At 40.3% G+C, this 27725-nt stretch overlaps 2 protein-coding genes across 2 annotated transcripts; both read right to left on the reverse strand.

Annotated features, from left to right (window-relative positions):
- Positions 1–92: 92 nt before the first annotated feature.
- CHMP5 (charged multivesicular body protein 5) lies at positions 93–9676 on the reverse strand. Its single transcript, XM_066560429.1, has 8 exons — positions 9520–9676; positions 5527–5631; positions 4659–4705; positions 2928–3021; positions 2773–2844; positions 1695–1803; positions 1208–1320; positions 93–694 (listed from the first exon to the last, which is right to left on the reverse strand). The coding sequence occupies exons 1-8, from the start codon at positions 9586–9588 to the stop codon at positions 644–646; spliced, it is 660 nt and encodes a 219-aa protein (XP_066416526.1). The 5' UTR covers positions 9589–9676; the 3' UTR covers positions 93–643.
- Positions 9677–10937: 1261 nt separating this feature from the next.
- FH (fumarate hydratase) lies at positions 10938–26594 on the reverse strand. The gene is made up of 10 exons (XM_066545906.1): positions 26457–26594; positions 20117–20251; positions 19263–19373; positions 17701–17877; positions 16780–16962; positions 15657–15822; positions 13654–13857; positions 12244–12371; positions 11669–11822; positions 10938–11141 (listed from the first exon to the last, which is right to left on the reverse strand). Exons 1-10 carry the CDS (start codon positions 26583–26585, stop codon positions 10999–11001), a joined length of 1530 nt encoding a protein of 509 aa, XP_066402003.1. The 5' UTR covers positions 26586–26594; the 3' UTR covers positions 10938–10998.
- Between the last annotated feature and the right edge of the window lie 1131 nt (positions 26595–27725).

The raw sequence follows: 27725 nt of genomic DNA on the forward strand, positions 1-27725 counted from the left end.
GCTCCGCCTCTGGAGAACGCCGTGCACGTGACGCTGATAACCTGCCCCGTGCTCCGGACCGAATTCATCGCCAAAAACGCCACACAAAGGGATCTGCTAATCTACGTGATTTTATGTCTCCATGGAATACATAAAGTTAATGATAACCCGAGCAGTTTTCAAGAAGGTTACAAGTACAATCGCATAAAAGTCTCAGGACTGCAGTAGTTTAAAAATTGATTTCAGTTCTTTTATCAAACAGGCGTAGTAGTAGTAAGGGAGCTATTTTACAGAGTAAGCAGCAACGTATAATCTTAGTTTCAAGAAAGAGAAACATAATACAAAGTCAAAATAAACCTCAGCTATCGACAGCCAACACTAGTCTTCACGTTTTACTTTGTCCATAAAATACAGAAATCAAAACCTATCCGACTGACTGCTTCCACTGAAGGGAACTGGGATGAATTTTCCATTAACAGAATTCAGTAGTAAAACAACTTTCTCCAAAGAAAGAACACCATCAGCCACTCATATTGCATTCTAGGATGTAGTGATATTAAGGTTACACTGGAAAAACAAGTTCTCCAGAATTTTAAAATAAAAAAGATTCTTAATACAATTCGAAAAGTATAGTTCCATTGTATCCACTGTGCTTTTGAAACGTTTATGTTGCAGGGATCTTTGGCAACCCAAATTCATCCACCAATACGCCATCCTGTAGGAAAGAAAAAGAAGCGACGGGTTACCAACTCTCCAACAACCAGAACATTTTACAGAAGCTTCCTTACTACTTCTATAAAGTGTCTCTATCTGCAATTGCCACTGTGTGACAGCTGGAATCAAAACAAGAGCATCAGTTCTCCCTCACTACAAAGCTCTATTAAAGCCCCAAAAGCAAACATACAGAAGCTTTTCTTATGGTTTTAAGACTGGAGCTGTAATGGTACATTTAAATTCCACTGGCAGTCTGACAGTGTTTGATAGGAGTGATAAAATGTCATTCTAGTGATTTTAAATATAGTTAAGAGCATTCAGTACACTGTACACTGTATTCTCAAATTCTCTGTATTTAGCATCCATACACATAACACATAAATAGCATACATAACATTAAGCACACTTTTTTGCTCAAAATATTAAGGATCCTAAATATCAAGCAACCAACACAAATATGATTAACCCAAACCAAACAAGAATGTATTTTGCTGTTAAAGAGCAAAGGACTCACTTTGTTTTTTGTGTCCGTAGGAGTGACCTCTGGGATTGCTGGAGCGGATGCGGCTTCATCTAAGTAGGAATTGTCTTCATCAGCTAAAAGCTCATCACCCAACGCATCCAGTTCTGAAATTGAATTATGCTGGTTGAAACATTATGCAAGAAGTTCCTTTTGCAAGAGAAAAGCTGCTCTTATAGAAACTCAGGATTCTTACTGAATGCTAACATTCAGATTCACCTCATGTCAGTCATCAGTCAGAAATACACACACACACACACTGGAGAGAACCTTCTTCCCTGCCTTGTAGCATTCCATTGGAATCTCATCTTTGTCTATGCTCTTGTCACGTCTTTTAAAGGAAATGCAGCTTTAATGTTTAAAAAAAGCTATCAAAGCTTTTTAAAACACATTTAAAGCATTTGACCAAGGAAATTAAAAAATCACTGTATGACAGTATTATGATTTTTTTATTCAGTAAAATCATCTTCCCCCTTCTAACCTGCTTCCAAATCATCTTCATCAATCTCTGGTGTTCCATAGCTACGACTCAGTGCCTCCTGGACTTCATTGGCTTCTTCCATCATATCTTCCAATTGATCTTGTATGTCCTGAAGCAAGAAAAATTTTCAATTGGTCCATATTTACTCAAATTCAATTCAGTAATTCCAACATACGTAGCACTCAGTTCTTTTAATTCTTTTTCAATAAACCATTTTTTTGAAGCAGTATTAATCCAAGTCAAAGAACACACATTCAGGACAGGAGTACTTGAAAAGCAAAGAAGGTACAAAATTTAGACAAATCTACCATCTGGAAAATAAGCACTAAGCTGAGTTGTGCCACAGCAGAATTTAGAAAATACATTAGCATATTTACTGGCATTGTACTTGAGTACAGGTAAGGAAACAATACTTGCCTAAAGATTTACAATGCAAGCCATTTATAAGAGACAGAATAGGAAAGAGAACTTAAGGAATTCAGCACTGGCATTGGGTAAGAGCTTAAGTGCAGCATACTTGAAATTATATTTAGAGATCGTATAGGAGATTTTTTATGCATTTTCTGAAGTCAGAGCCACCCCTTGCTGATGTTTAGTTAGTGGATTGGGTTTTTTGTTTGTTTTGTTGTTGTTGTTTGTTGCTGTTGTCTGGGGTGGGTTTTTTGTTTGGTTGGTGGTTTTTTGTGTTTCTTTTTTTTTAGGTTTTGTTCTTTTTCATCAGGCACTACCTTGAACAGGGGGAAGGGGGGGTAAAGGACTAATGTGCATGTTACTAGTATAAGGAAACAAAAAGGGACCAAAAAAGCCATAGCAGGAAGTATCACTAACATTTATGCTGAAGTGCAAAGAAAGGAGAGATTAAAGATTAGCTCAGAAAGGAAACAATAATCATGATAATAAGAAAAACCACTAATTGTGCAGTACCAGAAAAATCAGGAAGGAATTATGATGGTGGTCCCATAAAAAAGGCAGACAAACTCATGTAAACAAAAATAGTCATCTTGCCTTGAAGTTCACAGTCCATTCACTATTATTTCAGTACATTATTTTTGTCATTTATTTAACTATAAAAGCTCACCTCAATTTGATCAATCTTGACTTGCTTGTAAGCTTTCTTCATTTCTTTCACCCCCAGTTTCATTGCATCCACCTAGAAGAGTCAAACATCATGCTTGTTTCTGATGTAGCAAAAATTAAAGAAATTAAACAAGTGTGAGACAAACAAACTGGTACCGTTGTCTTTGTATCTTTCAGTGCCTGAATTGTGTAATTAGCTTGTTCCATATTAAAAGACTGCTGTGACAGATTATCCCTCTGTTGTTCATACCTGTTTAAAAAAAAGACAAATAATACTTCATACTTGTTTTAAAAAAAGGCAAATAACGGCTTTAAAACACTACACCACTACACTATTTATTACCACAAACCTTCTTAATTTATAAAGAGTCAGAAAACCAGCAGCAGTAGTCTAAAGATAGAACAGATATGTTGAGTTTCTTTTTTTCACTTATTATACACAACTGCAGAATAAACAGCTTCATAAAAATCCAGCCATTATGCATTTCTGTGCACTTGAAGCTGACAAAGCTATTCCTGAACTAAGCTTTGTTTTAAATGACAACAACACCATATTTGCCTAGGCTGACAAAGTAGGTGAGGATACAGCAAAAGTTTAATCACCATAAGGCAGACATGCATGCCACGCTCACTAATGCTGTAAAGAGAATGGAAGAGTTGGCAGATTATCCAAACCACAGCGACTCCACACTGGAGTTTTTCAGGGCAGGGAAGAGGAGGATGATATGGTACCTTAAAGGGAAACCTTTAAGACTAACCACAGAGAAAAGAGAGAATTTAAAAATTAAGAAATCTTTTTTCTCAAAATTAAACTTGCATCAAATCAAGAATGTAAGCTACATCAAATTAAGCAAAATAATGAAAGCATAAAAATGAACCGTGAGTCGTTCTAACATGCAAAGCAGGAGGTCTGAAAGACAAGGAGGATCCACATGCAAAACATTCTGGACAACTAATGAGTGCATCTATTTCTGTTCCACAAGGTCAGAAAGAAATGACTGAGGGATATGACAGTAGCCTATAATGAGGGGCCCAGTAATGCCACCAAGGAAGATTAGCAGGCAGCATAGTCATAAACCTGGAAAAAAAACCTTAAAGCCAGAATCAAGCAGACCTCCTTACAACATCTAACTCAAGTACCACATTCCTTGCCATATTATATTCTGGATTATAAAAGTTTACTAATACTTAACTGTTGCCATCTATCACAGTGCATCAAGTCACAGTTAACAAGTAATTGAGTGAGTCCATAAAGGTACAATTCATCTGAGGGATGTGAAATATAAGATGATGGGAGTTTTGGATCAGACAGCTTCTAAGATTTGCAGTTCATAGACTATGAGATATTCCAATGAAACATTCCTGAACACTTGCAATGTTCTGATATTCTTTCCTTTGGATCTGTTGCTGGACTCTTTCAAGACAGTACACTAGACAAGAGCAGACCACGGGATCATCTATCCTGTCCATTTGGGGGTTTCTGCATAGACACAATTACTTGCATTACATCTGCTCAAGTCCTCAAAGGTGTCCATAGAGAACAGGTAAATTTCCAGTAAACCAGAGCAAGGTCATCAAATACAAAATTTACAGTAATCAATTAATAATATAAAATGAGGCAATCTCTCAGAAAGTTTAGGAGCCAAACATATTTGTAACAATGAGCAGATTCAGGTCATCTTGTACAAATCCAAATTTATACACTGGAATATAAATCATAAATATGCTGGTGCAAAATATGTAAGGAGACACTTCTGAAAGGGTTCTTCAGCATTTTGCTTTAAAGAGTGCTCAGGAGAGTACTGGAAAGAGAAATAAAAGTGTGCCACTGCCCCCTAAAGAAAAGAACCTTTTATTAAACACAAACTGAGAAAGATTTCAACTTACATTCGCTTCTGCTTTAACACTCTTAATGCTTTCTGCTTTACTGTATTCTGAAAGACACAACAGTGTTACATTAGATAAAATATCTGACTGTACACTTGATTATGCTGTTTAAACCTAATGCATTGTTTTAAGTTTTCCAAAAGATTCCTCAGTTACAAGTGCCAAGAGTTTAACAATAGTTACATTCAGCATTTGGCCTGCATTAATGATTAATAAAACAGGAGAGTACACAAAGCTTCTCATAGAAAATACTTTCAGTTTCTAGCTTCTGATATATGTATTCAGTAAGGAGAATAAACCATCAAACTTAGTCCATCAAAACTATCTTTCATTAACACATTTTAATGGTCAGCAGGTAATACTGCAACAGGTACTTGAACAATGCTGTTTATATCATATATATTTTATATTGTAAGTATATATAATATATTTTTATATATCTATAATTTTTATATATATAAATATATATATAATATATATATATATTATATATATATTTATATATATAAAATTTATATTTTATCCCCTTAAAAACGGGCTGCCCTGCTCCCTTTAGGCATAGTGTGGAGCTTTTTATTTTGGATAAGGAACAAAACAGCCTCTCTGCCAGACTTAATTCAGGTAATGAGGAAGAAGGGAAACAAGTTACTTCTCACAGAGGAATTACATTACACTCTGGAACAAATAAAATCCAATAAAACACTGTTCAAAGATGTACGTCTAATAAAAATAATCCTCCAGGATCTTATCTCTCATCCGTAGGGCAAGACGCAGTTTTAAGAACCTGATGAACTGGCTGAATCACATGACAAGAAGTGTGAGTCACATCCTCATGTGAGCATGTTCAAATTCCACAGAAAATTCTTACCTTTGCAGGTCCCTCTCTCATTTTCTTCATTTGATCCTTATACTTCACTAGTTCTGCATCGAGCCTCGCAATTTTCTTGTCAATTGACTCAGCTCTGCTGTCCACCTTGAATACATAAGGGGGAAAAACAAAGAAAACAACATTCATTGAGCTTTTATTCAGGTATAGGACAAAAAAAAAAAAGAACAGCCTCTGTTTTGTTGTGTTTCTAGCTGAATTGTTTCTTCACTCATTGGTTTTTTAAACAATTTAGATTTTGCGAGGAACCAGAATCAAGTGAAACAACTTCTACAAGGAGCACAAGAAACAATACTCTGAGGCTGCAGGAAGCTCTGCCATTGTAACATGTTCTCATCATTTTGAGATGCTCCCTTGCAAAGCCACTCAAGGCAGCTCTCCATTCCAGAACTTCTGGTCATACACAGTGCCAGGGACTAAAGTGGAATGGATAACTTCTAGTTGTACCCTCCTGGGACTCCACAGAGCTCTCATTTGGGATATATTTTAACCCTTCACTATAAGAGGGTTAAATATGACAATTGCATAACCAAGCATGGGCACAGGTAGTTCTAACAGCATACACAAATTCATAAAAAAGCCTTTTTAAAATGAACTGACTACCCTAGCATTTCTCTGGAAGCAACAAAATAAAGCTTATTAACTTCTCATTCCAAGAAGCCTCCCTAAGGATTAGATTATAATGACATTCCAATTATAGCATAAGACAGATCAGTGCAAATTTACAATTCTGCCTTGTTAATGGTGTGGCTAAGCATGTACAATTATGTGGATTTTGATCTCAGTGTTTCAGTGACCTTTTTAAAACCCTGCCCTGTGACAATAACATGCATTTGCCAGAGGCATCCTGAGTGGAGCATCTGATATGAACGTTCTACACAGGACATTAAAGTGCCTGGGCACAGCTGGCATTGAAAAATTTGTATTAAGCTTTCTATTATCCAAATATTTTACTAATAGCACGAAAGAGAAAAATTTGCAATGTTAGGACTCCTGTACATTTAAAGCATGGCACCTCCTCAAGATCTTTATCAGTTAACTGCATCTTTGAGGTCAGCCTCCACAGGGGAAAAAATTATTTGGTTTATTTATATAATGATTCTTTCAAGCAGTATTAGCAGGAAACAGAGACAGAACCTCCCACATCGACTAAGTATGTAAAAATTTCACACACACGTGACATGGGACCTCAGTTCTTAAAAATGTGACTGGATAGAAGAGGGGAGAATGCATCTAATTTATCCAAAAAACAAGACTGTGCATTAGGACTTGAAGAGCTTCTGTCTATTACTCACAAATAAGGCACACTGAGGAACGTTTCATTGCTACAGAAGGGCCCCAACTTACACAAAAGAAAGGCAATTTGAGTTTTTACACTGTTGTCACAACTCTTAGCCTTTTGTTCCTATGTTTCTTATTTACTACTCTGAAAAAACATAAGTTTGAATGTTTTTTCAAAGAAGAAAATTTTAAAACACTATTAATGCTTTCCTTCCTGGTGCATCCTTCCTCCTACAGGCCTTGTGACAGGTTTGAGTCATCTCACTGTGCTCTGCCAGCAAGCATAAAAATCCCTGCCTTTAAATGCAATGAATTTTAGATAACTAAACTTGTCTACACAGGAAAGAACATCCAAAACACAGGCATGATTACTGCCTAAGAGTTGTCTATATTTTTAACAAATGTTGCACTAATCACTGCTCACATAATAAATTTCCAAACTGCCCTTTAATAGCTAATTACCACTGACCTAACATGGTTAAGAGATCTTACAAAGCAATTTGACCCTTTCAAAAGGTACAGCAAAATGTGTCTAAGACAGAAAACACCCCAGAAGCAACAGTAGATGAGCTTCCAAACTGTTGGATTTAACATTGTAAAGAAATAATAGAAGTTTTTTAATATCTCACACAACTCTCTTCAATAATAATTCACATGTAATTTAAAATAATCTAATAATGTCTGAAGTTTTAGCAGGACCGATCCTAGAAATTACACTATTGTGAAAAGTCTTTCACAAATCAGACACATTACTACATATACCTTGGCACAAAAAGTTAATTCATAAACTTCAAACTATTAAAAGAAAGCATTTATCCCCATACTTACTAGTAACCACCCTGTAACTCATCATTGGTTGCCAAAGTTGTCACATGGTAAAAATAAATCCAAAATTCTTCTTTTCAGTTAATCTGATGTCTTGCATAGTAAAACTTTCAGACAGTGCAATTACAAACAACTAGAAGAGGATCAAAACTGCGTTCAGCAGGATTTTTGGAAAAAAAATAAATACCTGGTATTGCTAATCAAAACATCTGTTTAAACTGCACTTTTATATCCCAAAACTCCTCTAGGATTGAACAAGCTCTTAGCAGAAGACAGACTGCTGACCTATGTAAATTTTCTTTTGATTTACCTGCCTATTAGAACATGGACATTAACTTGGAACTGGCAAAAGCAGCATGAAAAATCTAACAGACTAATAAGTCTCAGTTGTTGTGAGGGAAACAAGGCTTCCTGCTCTTCCAGTTATATTGCCAAAATAGCAAATTTAAGCACTTAGTATCTCAGCTGGATTTTGGAGTTCAAGTCAGCCACCAAATTTACTGCTGTTTACTGGCAACAATGGGAAAATTAATCCTGATTTTCAATCAGACGCTTTATTCACTGTTCTAACAAAATATATTTAGAATCATGTTTGGGCTTAATACTGCTAAAAAGCAATATAGATTTTTGTCAGTAAGATGAACTACCAGGACAAACATTATGAGCACTTCTCTTTCCCCATACCAGCCAGTGGCATACTGAGAGAGAGAGACCAATGTGTAGGTAGCACTGACAAATATTAGGTATTTCATTTAGAGAGTTTCTCCCAGTAGGTGTTGCATTTAGAGAGTCTCTCCGCTGGGCAGCAAAATAAATCTTCTGAGAGGAAAACTGTGATTTTTCCATGGAAACTGTTTGTTGTCAGGTTCCAATGACAAAGCTTAGTCACACATTTACTGACCTTTGTTTACTGACAGAAATACACAAGAAACTCCATTTCCTTTCTTCTTTTCTTAAATTTAGCTTACAACAAAAGGACCTCCAAACCATGCTACAGTTTTCTTCATCAACTTTAAAGTCAAAAAAAACCCCTATGAAATTACCATAAATCTTAACACCTTTTCTTAACCCTCTTAGCAGGCAGGACAACACAACAACAGTTGTGAAGTGCTTTGCCACGTGTTTCCTGAGCATTTCTTACTTGGTCTGAGCCTGCTTATCTGTCCATCTGCACACACCTTTGGCATCGACCCTACAGCAACCCTTCTCACCCCGAAGAGACACAACACTCTTCTGTATTGGACAGGGAGACTGATCCTCTTGCTCCTGCCCCTGCCTTGCTATAACTTGTCACGGCAGGAGTTAGCTAGTGCAACCGGAGAAGTCCTATGATGGAAATGCTGAGAACATCCATGAGGATGTAAGGAGAGCCATGCCTTCCACAGGCTCACTGTGTACACAGTGAGGGCTCATCTCTGGGATTTACACGTTTTATGGGATGCGCTCCCAGGCACAGGACACAAGCGCAGGTATGGGTGGGTGTACGGAGGTACATACAAAGGCACATCCCTGTGTACGTGTGCGGACACTCAACACGCTCACCAGAACACAGCGCGTATCCCTGTACATCACAGTGCTCAGGGACAGGCCGGGTGTGGCTCTGAGTGACCTGCTCCAGCGGAAGGTGTCCCTGCCCATGGCACCGGGGGTGGAGCTGGATTAAGATCCCCTCCAGCCCAAGCCATTCCGTGATTCTGTGATATACATACCCACACACGCACACGCAGGCTGTGCCCACGCAGGGCAGTGTCCCCACACACACTCACACACACACACACACACACAGAGCTATGCACCGCTGCCCAGGCGGCGGCCGGGCCGGGCCGCGCAGCGCTCAGCGGGCCCGGCCGCCCCGGGGCGGGCGCTCACCTTCCCGATGCAGTCGGTGAGACTGGGCGGCGGCTCCTTCGGCTTGGCCTTGCCGAAGAAGCGGTTCATGGCGGCGGTGTCTCCGAGTGGCTCCCTTCCCCGGTAACAGCGGCGGCAGCAGCGCTCCCGGCCGACCCGGAACCGCAGGGCCGGCCCCGCCCCGCGGCGGAAGGGCCGAGGGAAGCAGGAAGCGCCGTCCCGGCAGCGCAGCCGAGCTGCCCGCCCCGCCGAGCTGCCCTTGGCTGCACGGAGCCCCAGCAGCCCCGCTCACGGGCACGCTTTCCTCCCTCAGCGCAGCCCGTAGCCAGCCGCTGAGCCTTCACCGCCTGCTGGCAGGATAGGATCACCCCCATAACGTCAGTTCAAAAATGGCAGGGAAACATATAAAGTGTACCAAAACCGCGCTATGAATCGGGAATAGCGGGGCCAGCAGGGTAAGGGCAGGGATTGTCCTCCTGTAGCCGGCACTGCTGAGGCCACACCTCGAGCGCTGTGTCCTGTTCTGGGGCGCTCAATTCAGGACGGACATGGAGGTGCTGGAGCAAGGCCACAGAAAGGCAACAAGGCCGATGAAGGGTCTGTGGAGCACAGCTGCCATGAGCTGCTGAGGGAGCTGGGGGTGCTGAGCCTGGCAAAAAGGAGGCTCAGGAGAGACCTTTATTGCTCTCTGCAACCACCTGAAAGAGGGTGTAGCCAGGTGGGAGTTGGGCTCTTCTCCCAGGTAAGAAGTGACGGGACAAAAGGACACAGTCGTAAGGTGCACCAGGGGAGGTTTAGGGTGGACATTAAAATGATTTCTTCACAGAAGGGGTGCTTAGACATGGGAATGGACCACCCAGGGAAGTAGTAGTGATGGCTTAGGTTTTAGCTTTCTTATTTTTCAGACTGTACTGCCTTAGTGTGTAGCTTAGTAACACTTTATATGAAATTCAGAGTTCTCTTCAGTTTAGTAAGACAAAACAATCCTTTTCCAGCCTGAGAACCAAGGACACCACTACAGCTTTGGGCCCAAAAAGTACAAACAACAGAGAACTGAGGAGAAGGTGTAATTGGACAATTGACCCCAATGTGTAAATGGACCAAAACTTATAAAAGTGTGAAAACTCATGACCAGTTGTCCCTCTTCTGTCCATCCTGGGTCCATCTTGGGCAGAGCCACAGCCAGGCTCTTGTACAGTCCAAGGCCTTTTAAAAAATACCTTGGAAGGTCTCAAAATACCTTTGAAGGACTTTATTCCTTCTAAACTCTGTCTAGCCTCTGCTCCAGGTGAGCCTCTTGAGGCATCATCAGTTCAGTCACTGTCCATGGAGATGTTTAAGGAAAGACGGGATGTGGCACTCAGTGTCATCATCTAGCTGACACGCTAGTGCTCAGGCATAGGTTGAGCTCAGTCATCTCAGAGGACTTTTCCAACTAATGGATTATATGATATCATATTTATTTATTTATATTAAGAACACTTTTTTTTTTTACAGAAGTTACTGAGGACCTAACATGTCTTTAGGTTTCACCCACTGATCGAACTGCTCTGATGTAAGGAACCCCAGCTTTATAGCAGCTTCTTTTAACGTTGTCCCTTCTTTGTGCGCTGTTTTGGCAATCTTGGCTGCTTTATCATATCCTGTGACAAAACAAAACCAGCAAATTATCCATTTGCAATTTTAGATGATTCATCAGAGGTGAGAGAAAAGTGGGACACAGTCTTTGGAAAATTATTTGCTAGGCATTACTATTACTGCTTAACTCAATTTGCAGGAAATGCACACCAGATGTCTACTCCTTACTTGAGCTGATTGTGTTATTCTTGTTTTAATTTATTTAGATCAAAGATTTATGGGAATTTCTCCTTTAAAAAAACCTCATATTTTAATCTTCCACTCAACCTCTAATAATGATAATTTAGGAAAACAGGTACATACATTCTCCCAATGTTGTTTTGACGCTAATCAGTTATTTTTCTAATACCCTGGCATGGCCACTAAAAGGAGAACACAGCTTTTACAACAGCAACTGATGATGCTGAAGTAAGTTAACTTTTGACCTGACTTGGCCTTACAAGCATTGCGACCATACAAATGAAGTGTACAAAATGATGTTACCACAAAATGTTTTGGTATGTTCTGAGAAGTTTTTGAGCCTGAAACCTACCTATATGTGGGTTCAGTGCTGTTACCAACATCAGAGATTCATTCATCAGTTTGTTGATCCTATCCGTATTGGCTTGGATTCCAACTACACAGTTGTCAGTGAAAGAAACACACACATCTCCTAGAAGTCTTGCAGAGTTTAAGACATTTTTAATCTAACAAGACAAAGAAAGAAATACCAATTATTTAATTCAGGTATTACTAGTTGTACATTTTGTCACATTTGTTCATAACCAGTGCCCTCCCTGCAATTTCAACCTATTTAACAGGCTATTTTCCTTCCAGTATCTGAAGGGCGCCTACAGGGAAGGCAGAGAGGGACTCTTTGTCAGGACCTGTAGTGATAGGACAAGGAGCAGTGGGTATAGACTGGAAGAGGGGGAAATTAGGCTCAATATTAGGAAGAAATTCTTTACTGTGAGGGTGGTGAGATACTGGAACAGTATCTGAGGGATGCTGCAGATGCCCCAACCTTGGCAGTGTTCAAGTGTTCACTGAGGGTTTTTTCTGTCTGTAAGTTATCTGACTGTACAATTACTTAAAAAGTCCTAGATATGTAAAACTTTATGAACTTACCATCATGGGCTTAAAGACATTCAGTTCAAAGTGTCCATTGCTTCCTCCTACAGTAACAGCAACATGATTTCCCATAACCTGGGCTGCCACCATGGTCACAGCTTCACACTGGGTAGGGTTCACTTTTCCTGGTTGTGAAAGGGAGAGAAAAAGGTTACCAAAGGAGAAGGAAGGGGAAAAACCAACCAACCAGGCCAGCAGCCTTCTACTAAATCACATTCAATAGAAAACGTTTTGTAAAAGGTAACTTGTCTTACTCGTCTGTATCTGTACACCACAGAAAATAAGGTTATTTTGACAAATGATATTAAATTGAATTTACTACTCCAAAATTTTCAGCAAGGATTTGTAACACAGCTATGGCTGCTTCAGCAGTCTCCCAAGACTCTGAGAGCTTGAGGATGAGCTCAACAGCTCAACATGTGCATGAGCTAAAGAGCTGTTCATTACCACAGTTCTTAATAATCAAGAGATTATCACCTGTCTTTACATGTTCAAGTTGGCATTTCTGGGAGACCCCTATCAGCTCTTACTCAGCTCAAGGAAAGTATTCCTGACATCTTAGAATGGCTTTGTGATAAAGTTAGTACACTGTCAGAAAAAAAAAAAAAAAAAACAAAAAAACCAACCAAACAAACAAACAAAAAAACCAACACAAAAAAAAAAAAAACCCAACAAAAAAGCCCAAACAGAGAAATCAAAAAAACCAATCCCCTGCCAAACCCAACAAACACATCAAGTTAGAGTGGTCTCCAAGCAAGTTTGTTTTATGATTTTATCATTTAATTTTTAGACATAATCCTAGTAAGAACATTCACTGCTTTTTTAGAGCCAGATATGTTCATGACCCATTTCTTTTATAGTTTATGATACAGGAAGAACAACTTAAAATAGTTTTGGATGTGCAATATTCATATGGACACACTTTTTTAGGAGATGAAAGGGATGCTTACTAGCATTATTCCTTTCTTTCTTATCCTCCCATGCAATGAGATCATTGCAGAAGGGAAAATACAAGTGCATAACACTAATCATGCCAGGAAGCAGAGACCAAAGTCAAGTTACACAACAGTATTGCTACAATTCACTGATTAAAGATTATTTCAGAAAAGCCTTTACCTAAAAATTGTAGAGATGCTGCAATTCTAAATGAAAGCTTTGAGAAGTAAGTTTGTGTTAATAAAGCCGTATTCTTACAGATACTACACTCCCCCATACACTTGCCAGCACACAGCTGTGCAAACATTTTTATGAACAGAGATTTTGGTAAAATAGGGCAGTAGATAAAACCTGAGAGAATCGTGGACTTATTGACATTTGTGACAGTATTTGGTAAACATCTGTTAAAAGACAGTGGTCAAAAAAAAAAAAAAAGAACAGGTCATTTTTCTCTGCATGTTTTCTCTGTACCTGGCATGATGCTGCTCCCTGGTTCATTTTCAGGCAGGATGAGCTCCCCCAGCCCAGAGCGTGGCCCAGAGCCCAGGAAGCGAATGTCATTAGCAATTTTCATCAGACTGCACGCCACTGTGTTCATGGCTCCACTGAGCTCCACCAAAGCATCGTGAGCTGCAAGAGCTTCAAACTTATTTGGAGCAGTGACAAAAGGCAAACCTACAGGGAGAGGGTGTAAACATTAAACCAGTGAAGCACTTCCTTGCAGACATAAACCAGACAATCGAACACATAACTAGCTTAATAAAAAATTAAAAATTAACAACCCTGTAAGATCATCTCTTTCCTCTAGTGTTTTCTTCACAAACATATTTCTTAAAGTAAATTAAATACAAAAAGACATAATGAAAGTCATTAAAATGCAGAAGAGTATAAAATTTGAGCATCCACCTACAACAAAGGTACAAATTTCAACCCTTCATAGTGTGTTGCATTCTAAGCACTGCTTCTGCACCACAGTGCTTTGTGGATATCAATAATCTTTCGAAAGTTAGCCCAACTTAGGCATTTCTTGCATTAAATCAAGTTAGACACTTTGGATTGTTAATTGCTGTGATGCTTTCAGTTATAAAAATAGATGTTTCTGCAGCATAGTGAAGGCATTAGGGTAACTAAGAAGTAATCACAATGGAAGGGAACAATAAACCAGCCAGAACATGGGAAAGCTGGATCAGACTTAGGAGGATGCCTGGCAACAGCAAGAGCACAGGAGCACAGCAATGGAAGGAACAGCTCTGTTTATGTTAATTACATGCCTGAGATGTAAACCTAGGTTCCATGATGAAAAACATTCCTTCAGGACTTTGCCCTGAAGGGGCAGTCCCAGTAGAATGGGACTGTAAAAAATTACAGACATCACTAAGGACTGACTGTGGGCTGGATTTCTGCCCCCCAGAATGACTGATCTGAGCTTTCAGCACCAGTTTGAAGGAGAGCAGCATGATTCCCGTAATTTCCAGTGTTTTGCACTTTCTGACAAACACCAAATCCCACCCAATTTGCATGGACTTGTGAACTGCACAGCTGCCTTCTGTTAGAGAGGTCTATCCAAACTTCTCCTTTTGTTTTTGCCAATAGCCACCCTCCAGAAGAGCATAAGGAACTTCAGGAGTCTGCCCTACTCATACAATTTGCCCATACAGGATCCAAAACATCCACTGACACGGGAGAGCTTCCTAACACCACCAAAACATGCCCTGTACTGCTCCTGGCAGCTGTTGTTTACAGCTAGTTACTTCTCTTTCAGGGTACATGACAGTCTTGACCCTCTGGAACACAGTGAATAATAAATGCATTAAAACAAAAATACCGTCACTAAGGAATTTCAGATTTTACAGCACATGTAAATAACAGATGTACACATTTGTTGGGGGGGTGCATTTTGAAAACTGATACTGTGACACAAAAGATCTGATTTAGAGATCAAAAAACTCAGGTGCACTATAAATTAAATAAGTTTTAAATAAGTAAATAGAAAATAAGTAAATAAGTTTTAAGATCTATAAAGACAGGATTAAAAAAAAATCAGATCGTTAACTTTTACTCTTTCATATGAAAAAAACAGAGTGGGTTTGGAAGCATTTGCATTTTTTTCCATCTTTTGTGCTAAGTTGCTGAAAATTAAGAGAGCCAGAGGAGCAAAGATCAAGACAGAATGATTATAGTTGGGCTAATAATAGAAGTCTGAAACTGTATCCACATCCAAAGAGCCTTGCTTGGATAAACACCATCATTTCAGTCACTTTCAATGCACTAAGTAAAATTATAACAATAAATTGCACAAAAAATCCAAAGTAGAAGGCATATAACACACGGCATTAACAAAAGCTTCATGTTAAAATATAAATACAGTTCAAGCTTATGAGAAGTATGGGAACTGGACAGATTTAGTTTGAATTTGACTGCATGTCACATACACTGCTTTACTGATAACTCACTCTCACATATTGGTTTCTCACCTGTCAGTTCAGCCACTTTAGCAGCAACTTTCTCAGCAAAGCCAACCCTTGTGTTCAACCCCGTGCCGACTGCAGTGCCACCAGCTGCCAGCTGATACACCCTTGGCATGCTGGATTCAATCCTGGCCACACCATATTTGATTTGTTGCACATAGCCACTAAATTCCTTTGAAAGAAAGGACAAGTTTAAGGAACAAAGGAAACAAGCAAGAATAAGCATCCAGATTATTTAGATTTTTAACGTGATTTGACTAATTCCTTTAAAAACCTGAAGGCACTGAACTTCACCCAAATGCTAAACCTAAGCATGTTTGCATAAGAGGGAAAGTATATATCTATTAAAGGACTGGTCCCATGCACCAAAAAATTATGCATTAAACCAATCTTAATATGGAAAGACATAACATACATAATTATACATAATGCATTTTTCTCTCACTTTTTATCTTAGTTGTGTACTTAGCAGGATCTGATTCCATAGTAAATCAGCTCCAAGACTGTATTAATGTTCTCAAAGAACAAATAAAGAAATGGATCTTGGACTTTGCTCACTTAATTTTAGTTAGTAAAAACCCCACCTGTTCATTCTTGGAGAAAGTCCATAAATTCTACTGCTGTTCTATCAATTCAGTTTAATTAATTACTAAATTACTGTAATATAAGCCATTCTTGACAATATGATATCATTTGCCATCTTTTATATATATAGACACACATTTATACACACAAGATTATGTATTGAAATTTTTCACTCACAATATTTAGTAGTTTTGTGTGTTGGCAAAACATAACTTACATAAATTTACAGATTACAGACAACAACTACCTCTTCCCCACAATGTAACAGAAAAACTGTGCTGTGTATCTGCTAATGAAACATCATTTAAAAATAATATGTATTTTATTACTGTTAGAAATAAAATACACATGGGGAAAAAAATTAATAAAAATTATGATGCATGTATTACAGTACAGCATATCCAGCAAACTCCAGTACAGACTGAAAATACTCAGGCTGAGATTCAGCCATTTTGCTATATTTTGTCCTAAACTATCAATTTAATTTAGGCATCCTTAAGTTTGAATTTTCCAAAGAAAGGCATAATTTTAAAATTTTTTTTACCTGCCCAAGTGTAAGTGGAACAGCATCTTGCGTATGAGTGCGCCCTATTTTAATGATTTGGGAAAACTCTTTGGATTTCCCTTCGAGTGCATTCTGTAGCTTCTTTAGTCCAGGTAACAAGACCTCATTAACCTCCTGGGCAGCAGCAATATGCATTGCTGTTGGGAAGGTGTCATTTGAACTCTGGGGAAAAAAAAAAAAAAATCAAGATTAATTTACAAGCTTTTCTCACTCATAAACTATTCGTAACTAAGCTAAGAGTAAGCAACTTAGGGGTGTTCCACAAAGTCATTTTCTTCTTGATAAATCAACTTTTTATGACTACACCCACAGAAGGCTAAATTTAATAGATTGTTCATAACAAGCTTGGGACAAAAAAATTAATTACTATAGTAGTTATGAGAGATGGCTAACAAATGGACAGATGATTTTAAAGGAGTTGTAGGTGACTTTAAAACACATGTGTTGCTTCGATAATGTTAAATCCATCATTCACAGAAAACTGAGTAAGCACAAAGGATCAGGAAGGGAAACAACAAAGTCAGTGGCTTAGTCTTTCCTTCAAGGTAGGTGAAGTTTAAGAGAGAAGCATAATAAAAATGCCTACCATGATCCAGCTTTTAGAAACTGGACCTATATTTAACATCTTTAGGACTGTAGTCACAAGGCCACCACTGTGTGATATATTATGTATGAATTTATCTATCATGAATGAATTCAAAGTTTTTAATCTGAAAAGCTCATACTGTCACTGAAAAACATCTTGAAGTTCATATGAACTGAAAAAAACAGAAAATTGTTACCAAACTTGTCCACAAAACATTTTTCAATCTAAACAGTGGATACAAGAAAACACAAAATTCACAATTCAAAGACACAAAACTTTTGAAATTAAAAGCAGTATAAATCAAGTCTAACAACCTGGCTTTTGTTAACATGATCATTTGGATGCACTGGCTTTTTGCTTCCCAGTGTCCCTCCCATTATCTCAATAGCTCTGTTGCTGATGACTTCATTAACATTCATATTGGTTTGAGTTCCAGACCCAGTCTGCCACACCACCAAAGGGAAGTGATCATTTAATTTTCCTTCAGCTACCTATAATGGAAAAAACAGAAAAAATTGTTCCACTAAAACAAAAAAGAAAAAAAAACCTTGAAAATTTTATTGCCATAATTAAAATTATGCTCTCAGTTATATTTTTAAATTTATATATAGCAGTTAATGAATTTACACTAGAATAATTAAGATGTTTTTACATAATACCACGTAATACCGGATATTAGAAGCGAAAAAAAACACTTTCTATGCTTTTTGAAGACTGAATTGTGAAATACAAAGATATATAAAATTTGATTTCATATTCTACAGACATAGACAGAAAGTATTTTTAAAAGGTACTTTAGGTTACATCTTCTCTCAGTGTAACTGGACTCTGATACCTCTCAATAAACAAATTTCATGCAGGGAAGTTCCAGACCTCTTACACCTGCAGACATTACATGCTGTATCAATGAAACCAGCAGATGGCTGTCAGTCTCAAACACCTCCTTCTTGTAAGGCACTCTCATGTTTGATCAACATTTTTTGGAGCCTATTGAATCTTAGACACATTCAGAGAGTTTTCTAAAAATGTATTTTTAATAGTATCAAAATCTGTGCTCAGAAGTATCACCCCACATATTAGCCTCAGAAAAAGGAGCTGTTGTCACAACTCTGAGGCTTATCAGATTACCAAGATACATAAGTCCTCCTGGAATCATGTTCAAGAAAGGATCTTCTGTATTTCCCATCTTATACAGAGGCAATGTTCCCACCTCCAAGAGTAGCTTGATTCCTCTTTTTATTTAAGTTGTATTAGAAAATTATTTTGGAGGTGAGGGAAAGGGTATCATAGCAGGGGTGTTTTTAGAACACAATAAAGAAAGCCACAAACAACTTTCAGAATTTATGAATCTAAACTAAGGATCCTTAATCCATCAAATCTTCTAATGCACCTTTAACTAGGGGAACCATAGAAACCAGAAGAGCATGGATATATTCTGGAGTTCTCCAAAGCTATTGAGTCTTAGGACTTAAGGTACTACAGCTGTTAGGAAGAGGATACAGCTTCTGCCACCACTGAAATATTTTTAAGCTAGTCAGCAGAAAAAAACTCTGTAAAAATGCTTCTAGATAAACAAATCTGTTGATTTAGTCAAAGCAAAACACCTGGTATCATCACACCTCAAATAATGGTCACTCACAATTCTGCACTTGGGTGGCATTTATCAACATGCATTTGAACATTCTATCATTTCTTTATATGCAAGAAAGAAAATAGTAAAATATTATAGTAAGTAAATGATCTCTGGAGAACAATATTTACTAAGAGGAAATGCTTTCCTCTAGCAATCTGAGAAATGCAATCCCCCACCCTCCTGTGAAAAGCTTAACAAAAACACACAGTGGTAGTTCCAGTATTTTGAACTGCTCATTCCTACCTCATTTGCTGCCTGCACAATGGCTTTAGCAATCTTGGGGTCAAGACCATAATCTTGATTTACTTCAGCAGCTGCTCTCTTCAAGATGCCAAAAGCCCTTATGACTTGAACCTGAGACACAAGGGTAAGTTTAAACACACAATTTCTTTCCCCCAAAGGATATGTCATCAATTTATAGTGCATGTCTAGTTCTGAACCAAACTGCTTCTGATTTTAAACCCAGCAGCAGTCCATCAGTCCAACCAGAGAGCAATCAGCTCATCTGGGATTATGTTCCCACCAACAGAAACATTCACCCCAACAGCCCAGAGGGAAGACACAGCTCTTTCTGCAAGGCCAGGTATGCTCTGTGTGTCAAAAGTTACGCGCATTAGAACTGGTTCCATTTCTAAAGCAGCCTTTTGAAAGAAAACTGACAAATTTCAGTACATAGAGACTCAGTATATACAAAGCATGTGCACATTAATGGCCTTTGCACAGCTACATGTGACAAATTAAGTTTATATCAACTCGTCCTATACTAGACTACTTCAATAACAAACTAGATAAATGCAACATCAAATTACTCCATTTGCTTTTTCATCTTTGTAAAGATGAAAGACAGATTTCTATTCATCCTGGTTATTAAAAAATAAAGCAACACCATAAAATTATTCAAGATTCAATTTATTTAAACACAACAAGAAATACTTCTACCACAATAATATATTGCCATAAAATTTCTACCTTTAATTAAAATTCAAAGTTGTTCACACTTCTAGCAAAAGCCTGAGAAGAAGGTATTTAGAAGGTATTCACTTTCACATACAAGACATACTCTAGAGAAGAAGAGAACACAGATTTGAATTACTTACTGGCATCCTTTCTGAAACACCTCCAATCTTGAAGTTCATTGTAGATCTCACAGTTTGGGCACCATAGTATTTGTCACTTGGGACCTTCAGTTCACCAAAAGTATCATATTCTGTCCTGAAAGCCTCTTGAGAAGACTATAGAAAAGGGAAAAAAAAATTTAAAAATTCTGGTAATCAGTATATTCTATTTGAAAGCAAGTAGTCAAGAGAAAGAAGATGGAAAAAAATACAAAGCCAAGACATGCAGTTAGTTACAGGCGTTTCTAATTACATTTGGAAAGGTGAGACATTGTTCCAGTTTGAGCAGCTGTCTCCCAGAAGTCGCAAGTACAAACCACGTACCATTGTCGCGTCCTGCTGCAGCGAGGGGCACAACAACTCCCTGGGCCCCAGGGGCTCACACCCCAGGCAATCACCGACCACCAACAGGGAAAGGAAGGCAGCCGGACAGGTCCTGGTTTACCGAAAGCCAGAACCCTTCATTATGCCAGGGACCAACACAAGAAATGAGGGGGTAGAGCTATGGGTTTTATAGGGGTGGAGTTTAGGGTCGGGGTCCAATAGTAAGAGGAGCAGCAGACTCCAAAGGGGTGGATCGAGGAAGACAACCAATGCAAAAGCTAAGGCGGGAACATTGCAGAAGGATTTCAACCAATGAGGGTACAGGAAAAGAAGAACATTCTGGGGCCATTCCTCATTTGAAAAAAGGGGGTGGAGTGCCTTTTCCCGGGCTTGTGAGGGCACACCCCACAGGGTGGAGGGGCGGAATCTTTAAATCTTCTTTAAATCACGCCCCTTGCCGGATGCTGCCTGTCTGGGTAGAATCACCGCCTCCTGGGGCAGGGACACTCCACAATTCCCCCTTTTTCTATTTATTTTAGAAACAGGGAATAATCTTTAGGTTAGGGCCCTAGAATAGTCTTAAATTACTTAATACTTATGGGATAACTTATAGAAGGATTACAACAACTCATAAAGGAGATCACAGAGACATAACAATGAACAGTGAAATACAATTAACAACAACAATTATAGAACTAATAATTTTAGTTAAACTTGTGACAACAAACAACCTCAATGGGAAAATTAAATGTGAAAGGGACACACATAAGAAATTAATTTTAACATATGTAAGGAGTAGAAAGTATAGGTAAAAGTAAGTTTAACAGAATGATTAATGCAACACTTAATTAAAGCCTTCTCTTTCACTGCTCTTTTCTCAACTTAATACCCTTATTCTTAGTAAACCACTCCTTTTCCTTTTTGCTCACTCTCTCACTGTCCCCTTTTTCCTACTTTCTCCTCCCCTTCTCTTCCCTCTAACAGTCTTTCAAGTATTCTATATTATCACCCCTCATGATATATATTTACTGCACCTATAGGTATAGTAGATATACTATATCTAGGTGTATTTTATGTAATATTTATGTATGGTAACATTTCTATGTCATGTATCCACGTAGCATCTGTTATTATCTAGCACAGGCACAGCTAAATTCATTTTAGCTGACAATAATTTTTTTACTTTTTGTAGAACAGCACAGTAACTTGTGATGATGTGATCACATTCATATGCAGCTCTACAAAGATTATGGAACTGACAAGAAGAATAGTTTACTCTTCCTCTTCCCACACCTTGGTCAGCAAAGTCCCAATTTCCTACGAGAAAGGTATTCATCCTTTCCCAGGAGAGGAAATTACCTTCTTTCAGAGGCCTCAGGAAGGGGGAGAAGTCTTTTATTTCTTTATCATGGATAGACTAAAACAATCTCAGCCGTCCAGGCAGGGAATATACATTTATAATGCTGGGTTCCTGACATAACCAGGGGTGACTGACATGACTCAGGGTGAGTCTTTGGGAAACAAACCTCTTATCAATAAAGTCAAGTCAGTCTTGCAGTGCAGTGAAAGAAGAAAATCAAATGCAAGGAACTATCAAGAAAAGCAGAGGATACAAAGAGAAACACTGCTGTGCCACCATGATTCATTGACAGTCTGAGGTCTTTGTGCAGATTTGGTTCTTTCATCCCCAAAATATCTATTACTGGAAACAGTTCAAAGGCAATAAAGTTGACAAAAGGGAACAGCTTTCTTAAGACAAGTGACTTTTTTGTTCAGAAAAAAAGATAACCTGGGGACTGAAGGAAAACTGAGGTATGACCACTATTAACTGCTCACTGTCTCCTCCAATACAAGACACAGGAGCCCTAACATGCTTGTAGGCGTCAGGTTCAAGGCAAGGGAAAGGGAGCAGCTCTTCACACAAGTCACAGACTGACACAACTCCTTGCCAGCTGATGCTGGGGATGCAAGAAGTCCACCAGACTTCAGGGAAGATGAGATAAGCCCTCAGAAGAAAGATCTAAACTGGGTTATTACACAGACAAACCACAGACTCAGGAAACTCCCTGATGTGAAAATCATAGAATCATTAAGGTGGGAAAAGTCCTCCAAGATCATTAAGTCCAACCTCTGATCAAACATCCCCATGTCAACTAAACCACAGCACTAAGAGCCACATCCACTTATTTCATAAACAATTCCAGGGATGGGGATTCCACCACTTCCTGGGCAGCCTGTTCCAATGTCTGACCCCCCTTCTAGTGAACATGTTCTTCATAGGGCTTATGCTCCTCACCCTTCACCAGCTTCATTGCCCTTCTCTGGACTCACTCCAGCAACTCAATGTCCTTTCAGAATTGAGAGGGCCAGAACTGGACACAGGACTCGAGGTGTGGCCTCAGCAGTGCTGAGTACATGAAGAGTTTGGGTGAGAAAATGGGGAAAGCATCATTAAGTTCACACAGTTCTTACTCTTCCTTAGGAGTTCACTTCTGAAGTCAGACTGTTCCTCTCTCTTCTTTGTTCATTTTACTTTCTCCTTCTTTAGAGAACACTTTAGAGAACACTTAGAGAACACTCCCTCAGTGCTCTTGGACAGAAGCACAGCTGGGTATTGGCCAGAACACCCTCTCCAGCAGCCCTGACCTTCTGCCTGCCCAGGTTTGCATCACCATGGATGGCAAGAGATGCAGCAGAGAGAGGGAAGTGTCCCAACCTCTTTACTGTCATTCCCAGCCAGATAGAGACACTCTGCCATCAGGTACCATCAGTGACATACCAGAGACACCAGCCCTGCTCACTTTGAGTACTTCAGAGGAGGTGGTGCCCATGACCTGGAGGAAATTGCAGCCCAACCCACAACAAGGGTTAGCTCTCACATGGCTATTCCCACATCTTGTGTTTTGGCTGATGCTCTCCTGGGCACTGACTCCTCAAGAATAGAAAGCTTACTGTGGAAGAGTAAGTAATTCCTATGTTATTTAATCCTCTTTGTCCTGCTTGAGTCACTTAGCATTCATTTACATGCTACCAAGAAACAGAATACAGTAAATGCTTCTTTAGTATATCACTACCAAAAGCGTTTAATTGGGATGCTTGTGGGTCTTCATGTGAGCACATTAATATTCCAGCGGTTGGGATCACTGACTGTCTTCAAAATCCCTGTTTTTGACATTTGGACACCTTGTGAAAGCACACAATGCAAAGCTTTCACAGAGCTGGATAAGCAGAACCCATTCAGCTCCAAGCCCAGCTCTTGATATCATCAGTGGTTTAATAACTGAAAGTATTCACCCTCAAACAATATAAAATGTTAAACCACTGTAAGCTTTAAGACAAAAAAGCTAGCAGTTGCACAACTGATTCCTCGAACTTACATAATTCCAATGTCAACAATGATGAAACAAAGATAAATAGGATCAGTACATCCTCGTACAAGTACCTCTCAACAATGAAATCATTATTTAAAAAAAAAAACAAAACCAACTTTCCTAGCCAATTCCATGCTCATAAATCCCAATGAAGTTAACAGGGCAAGGTGCTTTAAGAAGAATGTCACTTGCTGATTCCTGTTGTAACAGGAGGCATTAGGCAAAAGAGCAAGATGATGTTTTTCATGCAGACTGAAGGAACTGAGCTGCAGCATTACTCTCAGCCTGCAGCAGGCACTGTCTGAGTGTGACTGTAACAAACATGATTCCCTCTCTCCTTGGCCAGAATTCAACCCCTTGAGCAGCTTTATGAGCTGAAGGTCCCAGCTCCTGTATGTAAAGAGGTTTCTGAAGTCACCCCGTGACCCAGAGGACCAGCTGTAAAATGGTGCATCAGTGGCACACTCCATCATCCCTGGGCCTCAGGAGAAGCCCAAAGGAGACTTGGAAACTCTGCCAGCAGCCAATGTAAATTCCTGTGCTCACCTAATTTCTAACCTAGCTACGAGCAAGGCTCTGCTCACAGTTACTATTCATCACATTTACAAAACTTGTCTATTCCTTAGAAGGCCTGACAAGGTGTCGTCAGCCCTCCAAAATCCCTAGAACCCAAATACAGTCCAAAGCTTACAGTTAGGCAAACAGAACTGTACTTTTGCCTTGTTGCAGGGCACCGATCAGAACTGATTGCACCATAACACACCAGAGATATTCAAACAGCAGAACCACTGCAGTAATGCTCCCTGTGGAAAATTACACTCACTTATGGATGCAGCAACTTTTGGATGTAAGTATTTCAAATCAAAGAAACATGCATTTTAGCATGTCAAAAGCAGCCTTTCAAGGTCATCAGTATGTGCAATTTATGTTTTACTGCTCTCCTTTAGCAGATGAACAATGTTTCCATTTTTAAGCATCATCTCTCTTTTACAACACAATTTGAGTCACAAATTCTGAAATTTACCCTTTAGAACCCAAACCTAAGAATTCAGCTGAACCTAGTGTTCAGCTACAGAAGGACCACTATGACAATTCCATTTACAACATCTTGTGCAATTTAGCTCTAAGTAAAGGCAACACAATAAACTTACCAGGACAGCATGACTATTTGGTTGTATCTACATACACAACGTATTTTAAAACAACTCTTGCTACTCAGAAAATCACTACAAACATCAAAAACGGATGTCTTGGGTTTGTTGGGTGGCTGTTTTTTTAAATTTAAATATTGGTTAGTACATTTTTTGGTGGTTCCTCTTTTACATAAAAACATACAGAACTTTTCCTGTAAGAATTCAACAGCTGCTTGACTTCCAAGTCCACTGACGGATGTTTCAAGTAGTGCTGTTATTTCAACTCCAGGAACTCACAACACATACAGGACTGGTCACATTTCTGACCCACAAAGAGCAAAACACATCTCATTCTTGTAAGACTGCAGACCAGACTCATAAACACCAGATTTTCAGCAAATGAATGAAGGCCATGATTTTTCTCAGACGATGCCAAATGGCAAAACAGAAAAAGGGAACCATCCGACAGGCCGGTGGTTTGAGTTACATATTCTGCTCTGCGGCTAGTTTTCTTAGGCAGTTAAGTTTCACCCACCGAGAAGTTTTTTCACTCACTGGAAAGTTTGTTTTATCAAATGCTACTTTTTACAACTTCGTCAATATTACAGATTGGAAACTGCTGTACTAGATAAATTGATTAACTAATTTAGTAATTTAGTAAATTTAGTAAACTAAGGACTCGATAAAATCCTTAACACACCACCTTCTGCTGAAATTCTTCTCACAGGCTACACTACCTCGTTTTAAGGAGTGAACTCACAAAGATACATCTGAGACTAAGGCTTCCATGCAACATCCAACGCGTCAGAACTGAGACTTGAACTTCTGTATCCAAACAGTGTTTCTGTTTCTATGCTGAACCGCTTGCAACAATCGAGTCCCACTCGCGCCTGAGCCGGACAATCAACTGACTATACACGAATATCGCCTGATGATGCCCGCTAGAAGCACCGGGCAGTTCTCAGCTGAAAGCTCCCTAATTTTCAGGCAGCCTCAAAGCTATTCCAGTGACGAATATTCCTATTCCTGTGAGGATACAGCTTTTTATTATCTGCACCTCAACAGCTCCAAGAAAACGCCTAAAATTCCTGTGGAAGCAGCTGCCGCACAGCGCGGCTCTGCGAAGCGGGTCCCGCACCAACACCTTTCCTGCCTGGCGGCTCAGGGCCTGAATCTGCCCCGGGGCAGCGCCACGGGAGAGGGAGAGCTGCGCGCTGCACATCCCGGCCTGCCCGGCAGCGGCTGCCCAGCCGAGCCGAGCCGGGCCGGGCCGGGCCGGGCCGGGCCGCAGGAAGGATGCGGGAAATGGCCGCAAAAGCCCGGCAGATGATGGCAGACTCGTCTTCCCGGTGCCGGCGCGCTCCCGACACAGCCGGCGGCCACCGCTGCCGCTGTCACCGCCCGCTCCCCGCTTCCCGCGGGGCGGGGCGGAGCGAGGGCGGCCGGCGGTGGCACTTAGAGGTCACGGCTCCCCGCTCCCCTGCCCGGGCTCACCATGGCGGCGCGGGGCGGCGCCGGGATCCAGCGGCCGGGCGTGGCGGGAGGCAGCGGGGGCGGCGGGCGGGAGAGGAGGAGACCGGCGGAGCGGCCGAGGCGGCGGCAGGCGCGGAGTGAGCGATGCATGGTGGCGGGGGCCGGGAGCACCGCGGGGGCGGGAGGCACGGCGGGACCGCCCCGGACGAGCGTCACGGTGCCCGCGGTGCCCGGCCCCGGAGGCTCCGCCGCGCCAATCGGCGGCTCTTGGAGCAGCGGCGGGCGCTGAGTGCGGCCCCGGCGCGGGTCCGCCCGGCCTGGGAAAACCCGGAAAACCCGCCTGCCCCGGGCGAAGGGCAGCGGGAAAAGCGCTGTAGCAGCGATTTCTGCACGGGGGACGGGGGAGAAGGATGAGCTTGTTCTGGTTTACTGTAGTCTTCTTAAAGATTATAAAACCTCATTCCCGCCTTCCTTGTCTTTACAGCCAAGGCTCCTTTTATAAAAAATGCTAAGTCAAGGTGCAGCCCCCTCTTTACTTCCTGCCCAAGAAGGCAGAGTGCTCCGACGGGCTACATCCTGGTGCAAAGTGCAGAAACCCTTCGAGAGCGAAAGAAGGTATGTTCCATTTTTCCACCCACCAGCAGCAACATTCTAACACTTCAGGTTTTCCAACATTTTGATTTTTTTTTCCAAGAGCAGCCAACATTTAGCCGTTAAGAAAACAATTTTTTTGCCTAACATGGAGAACGCTTCATTCCATTGCAACCTGGATAAGTACTCTTCAGTCCTACAAGAACTGTTATTCACAGAAATGCTGCCAGAAGCTGCTCTATTAATGCCTTACAAGTTACATCCTGGCACTAAAAGCACACTGAATTCGAGTCTTGCAAGCTTTAAGTAAATCTTCTGCCCCCTGGCTCCTCTGAGAAGAGACAGTCTAGGAAATACACAGGGCATGCCACTAAAATGGCTTCAGAAGTTCCAGAGACAATATAGACTGGGTAATGATATTATTATCTAGATTATTCTGTATCAGAGGAAGTAAGTGAAAGTCTCTCTTTTCAGTCAATAAAACAGTATGACAATACAAAGCTATAACTACTACTACATCATCTTCTTCAAGTATTACTTGAAGTCAGCAACTAAGATGCTTAAGTTCCCACATCACAAAATTCAGCATCTCCATCTTCTCTAAAACTTTTGCAATGAATAGCTGGGGTTGGAAGGCATCTCTGGAGGTCACCTAGTCCAATCCCCCTGTGCCAGCAGGTTCACCTGGAGCAGGTTGCA

The sequence above is a fragment of the Molothrus aeneus genome, chromosome 1 (genome assembly GCF_037042795.1).
Source record: "Molothrus aeneus isolate 106 chromosome 1, BPBGC_Maene_1.0, whole genome shotgun sequence".
NCBI classification, from domain to species: Eukaryota; Metazoa; Chordata; class Aves; order Passeriformes; family Icteridae; genus Molothrus; species Molothrus aeneus.

What these genes read in the sequence shown, in the direction of transcription:
- CHMP5 (XM_066560429.1), bottom strand. Translation starts at nt 9,588, where the DNA reads ATGAACCGCTTCTTCGGCAAGGCCAAGCCGAAGGAGCCGCCGCCCAGT. An exon ending in GTGTTAAAGCAGAAGCGAAT is followed by an intron (nt 3,022 to 4,658) that starts GTAAGTTGAAAT and finishes TTTTTTAAACAG; the next exon opens with GTATGAACAACAGAGGGATA. An exon ending in CTACGGACACAAAAAACAAA is followed by an intron (nt 695 to 1,207) that starts GTGAGTCCTTTG and finishes TCTTTCCTACAG; the next exon opens with GATGGCGTATTGGTGGATGA.
- FH (XM_066545906.1), bottom strand. Translation starts at nt 26,585, where the DNA reads ATGCATCGCTCACTCCGCGCCTGCCGCCGCCTCGGCCGCTCCGCCGGT. An exon ending in ATCATGTTAACAAAAGCCAG is followed by an intron (nt 16,963 to 17,700) that starts GTTGTTAGACTT and finishes TTTTTTCCCCAG; the next exon opens with AGTTCAAATGACACCTTCCC. An exon ending in TAAAGTGGCTGAACTGACAG is followed by an intron (nt 13,858 to 15,656) that starts GTGAGAAACCAA and finishes CTCTCCCTGTAG; the next exon opens with GTTTGCCTTTTGTCACTGCT.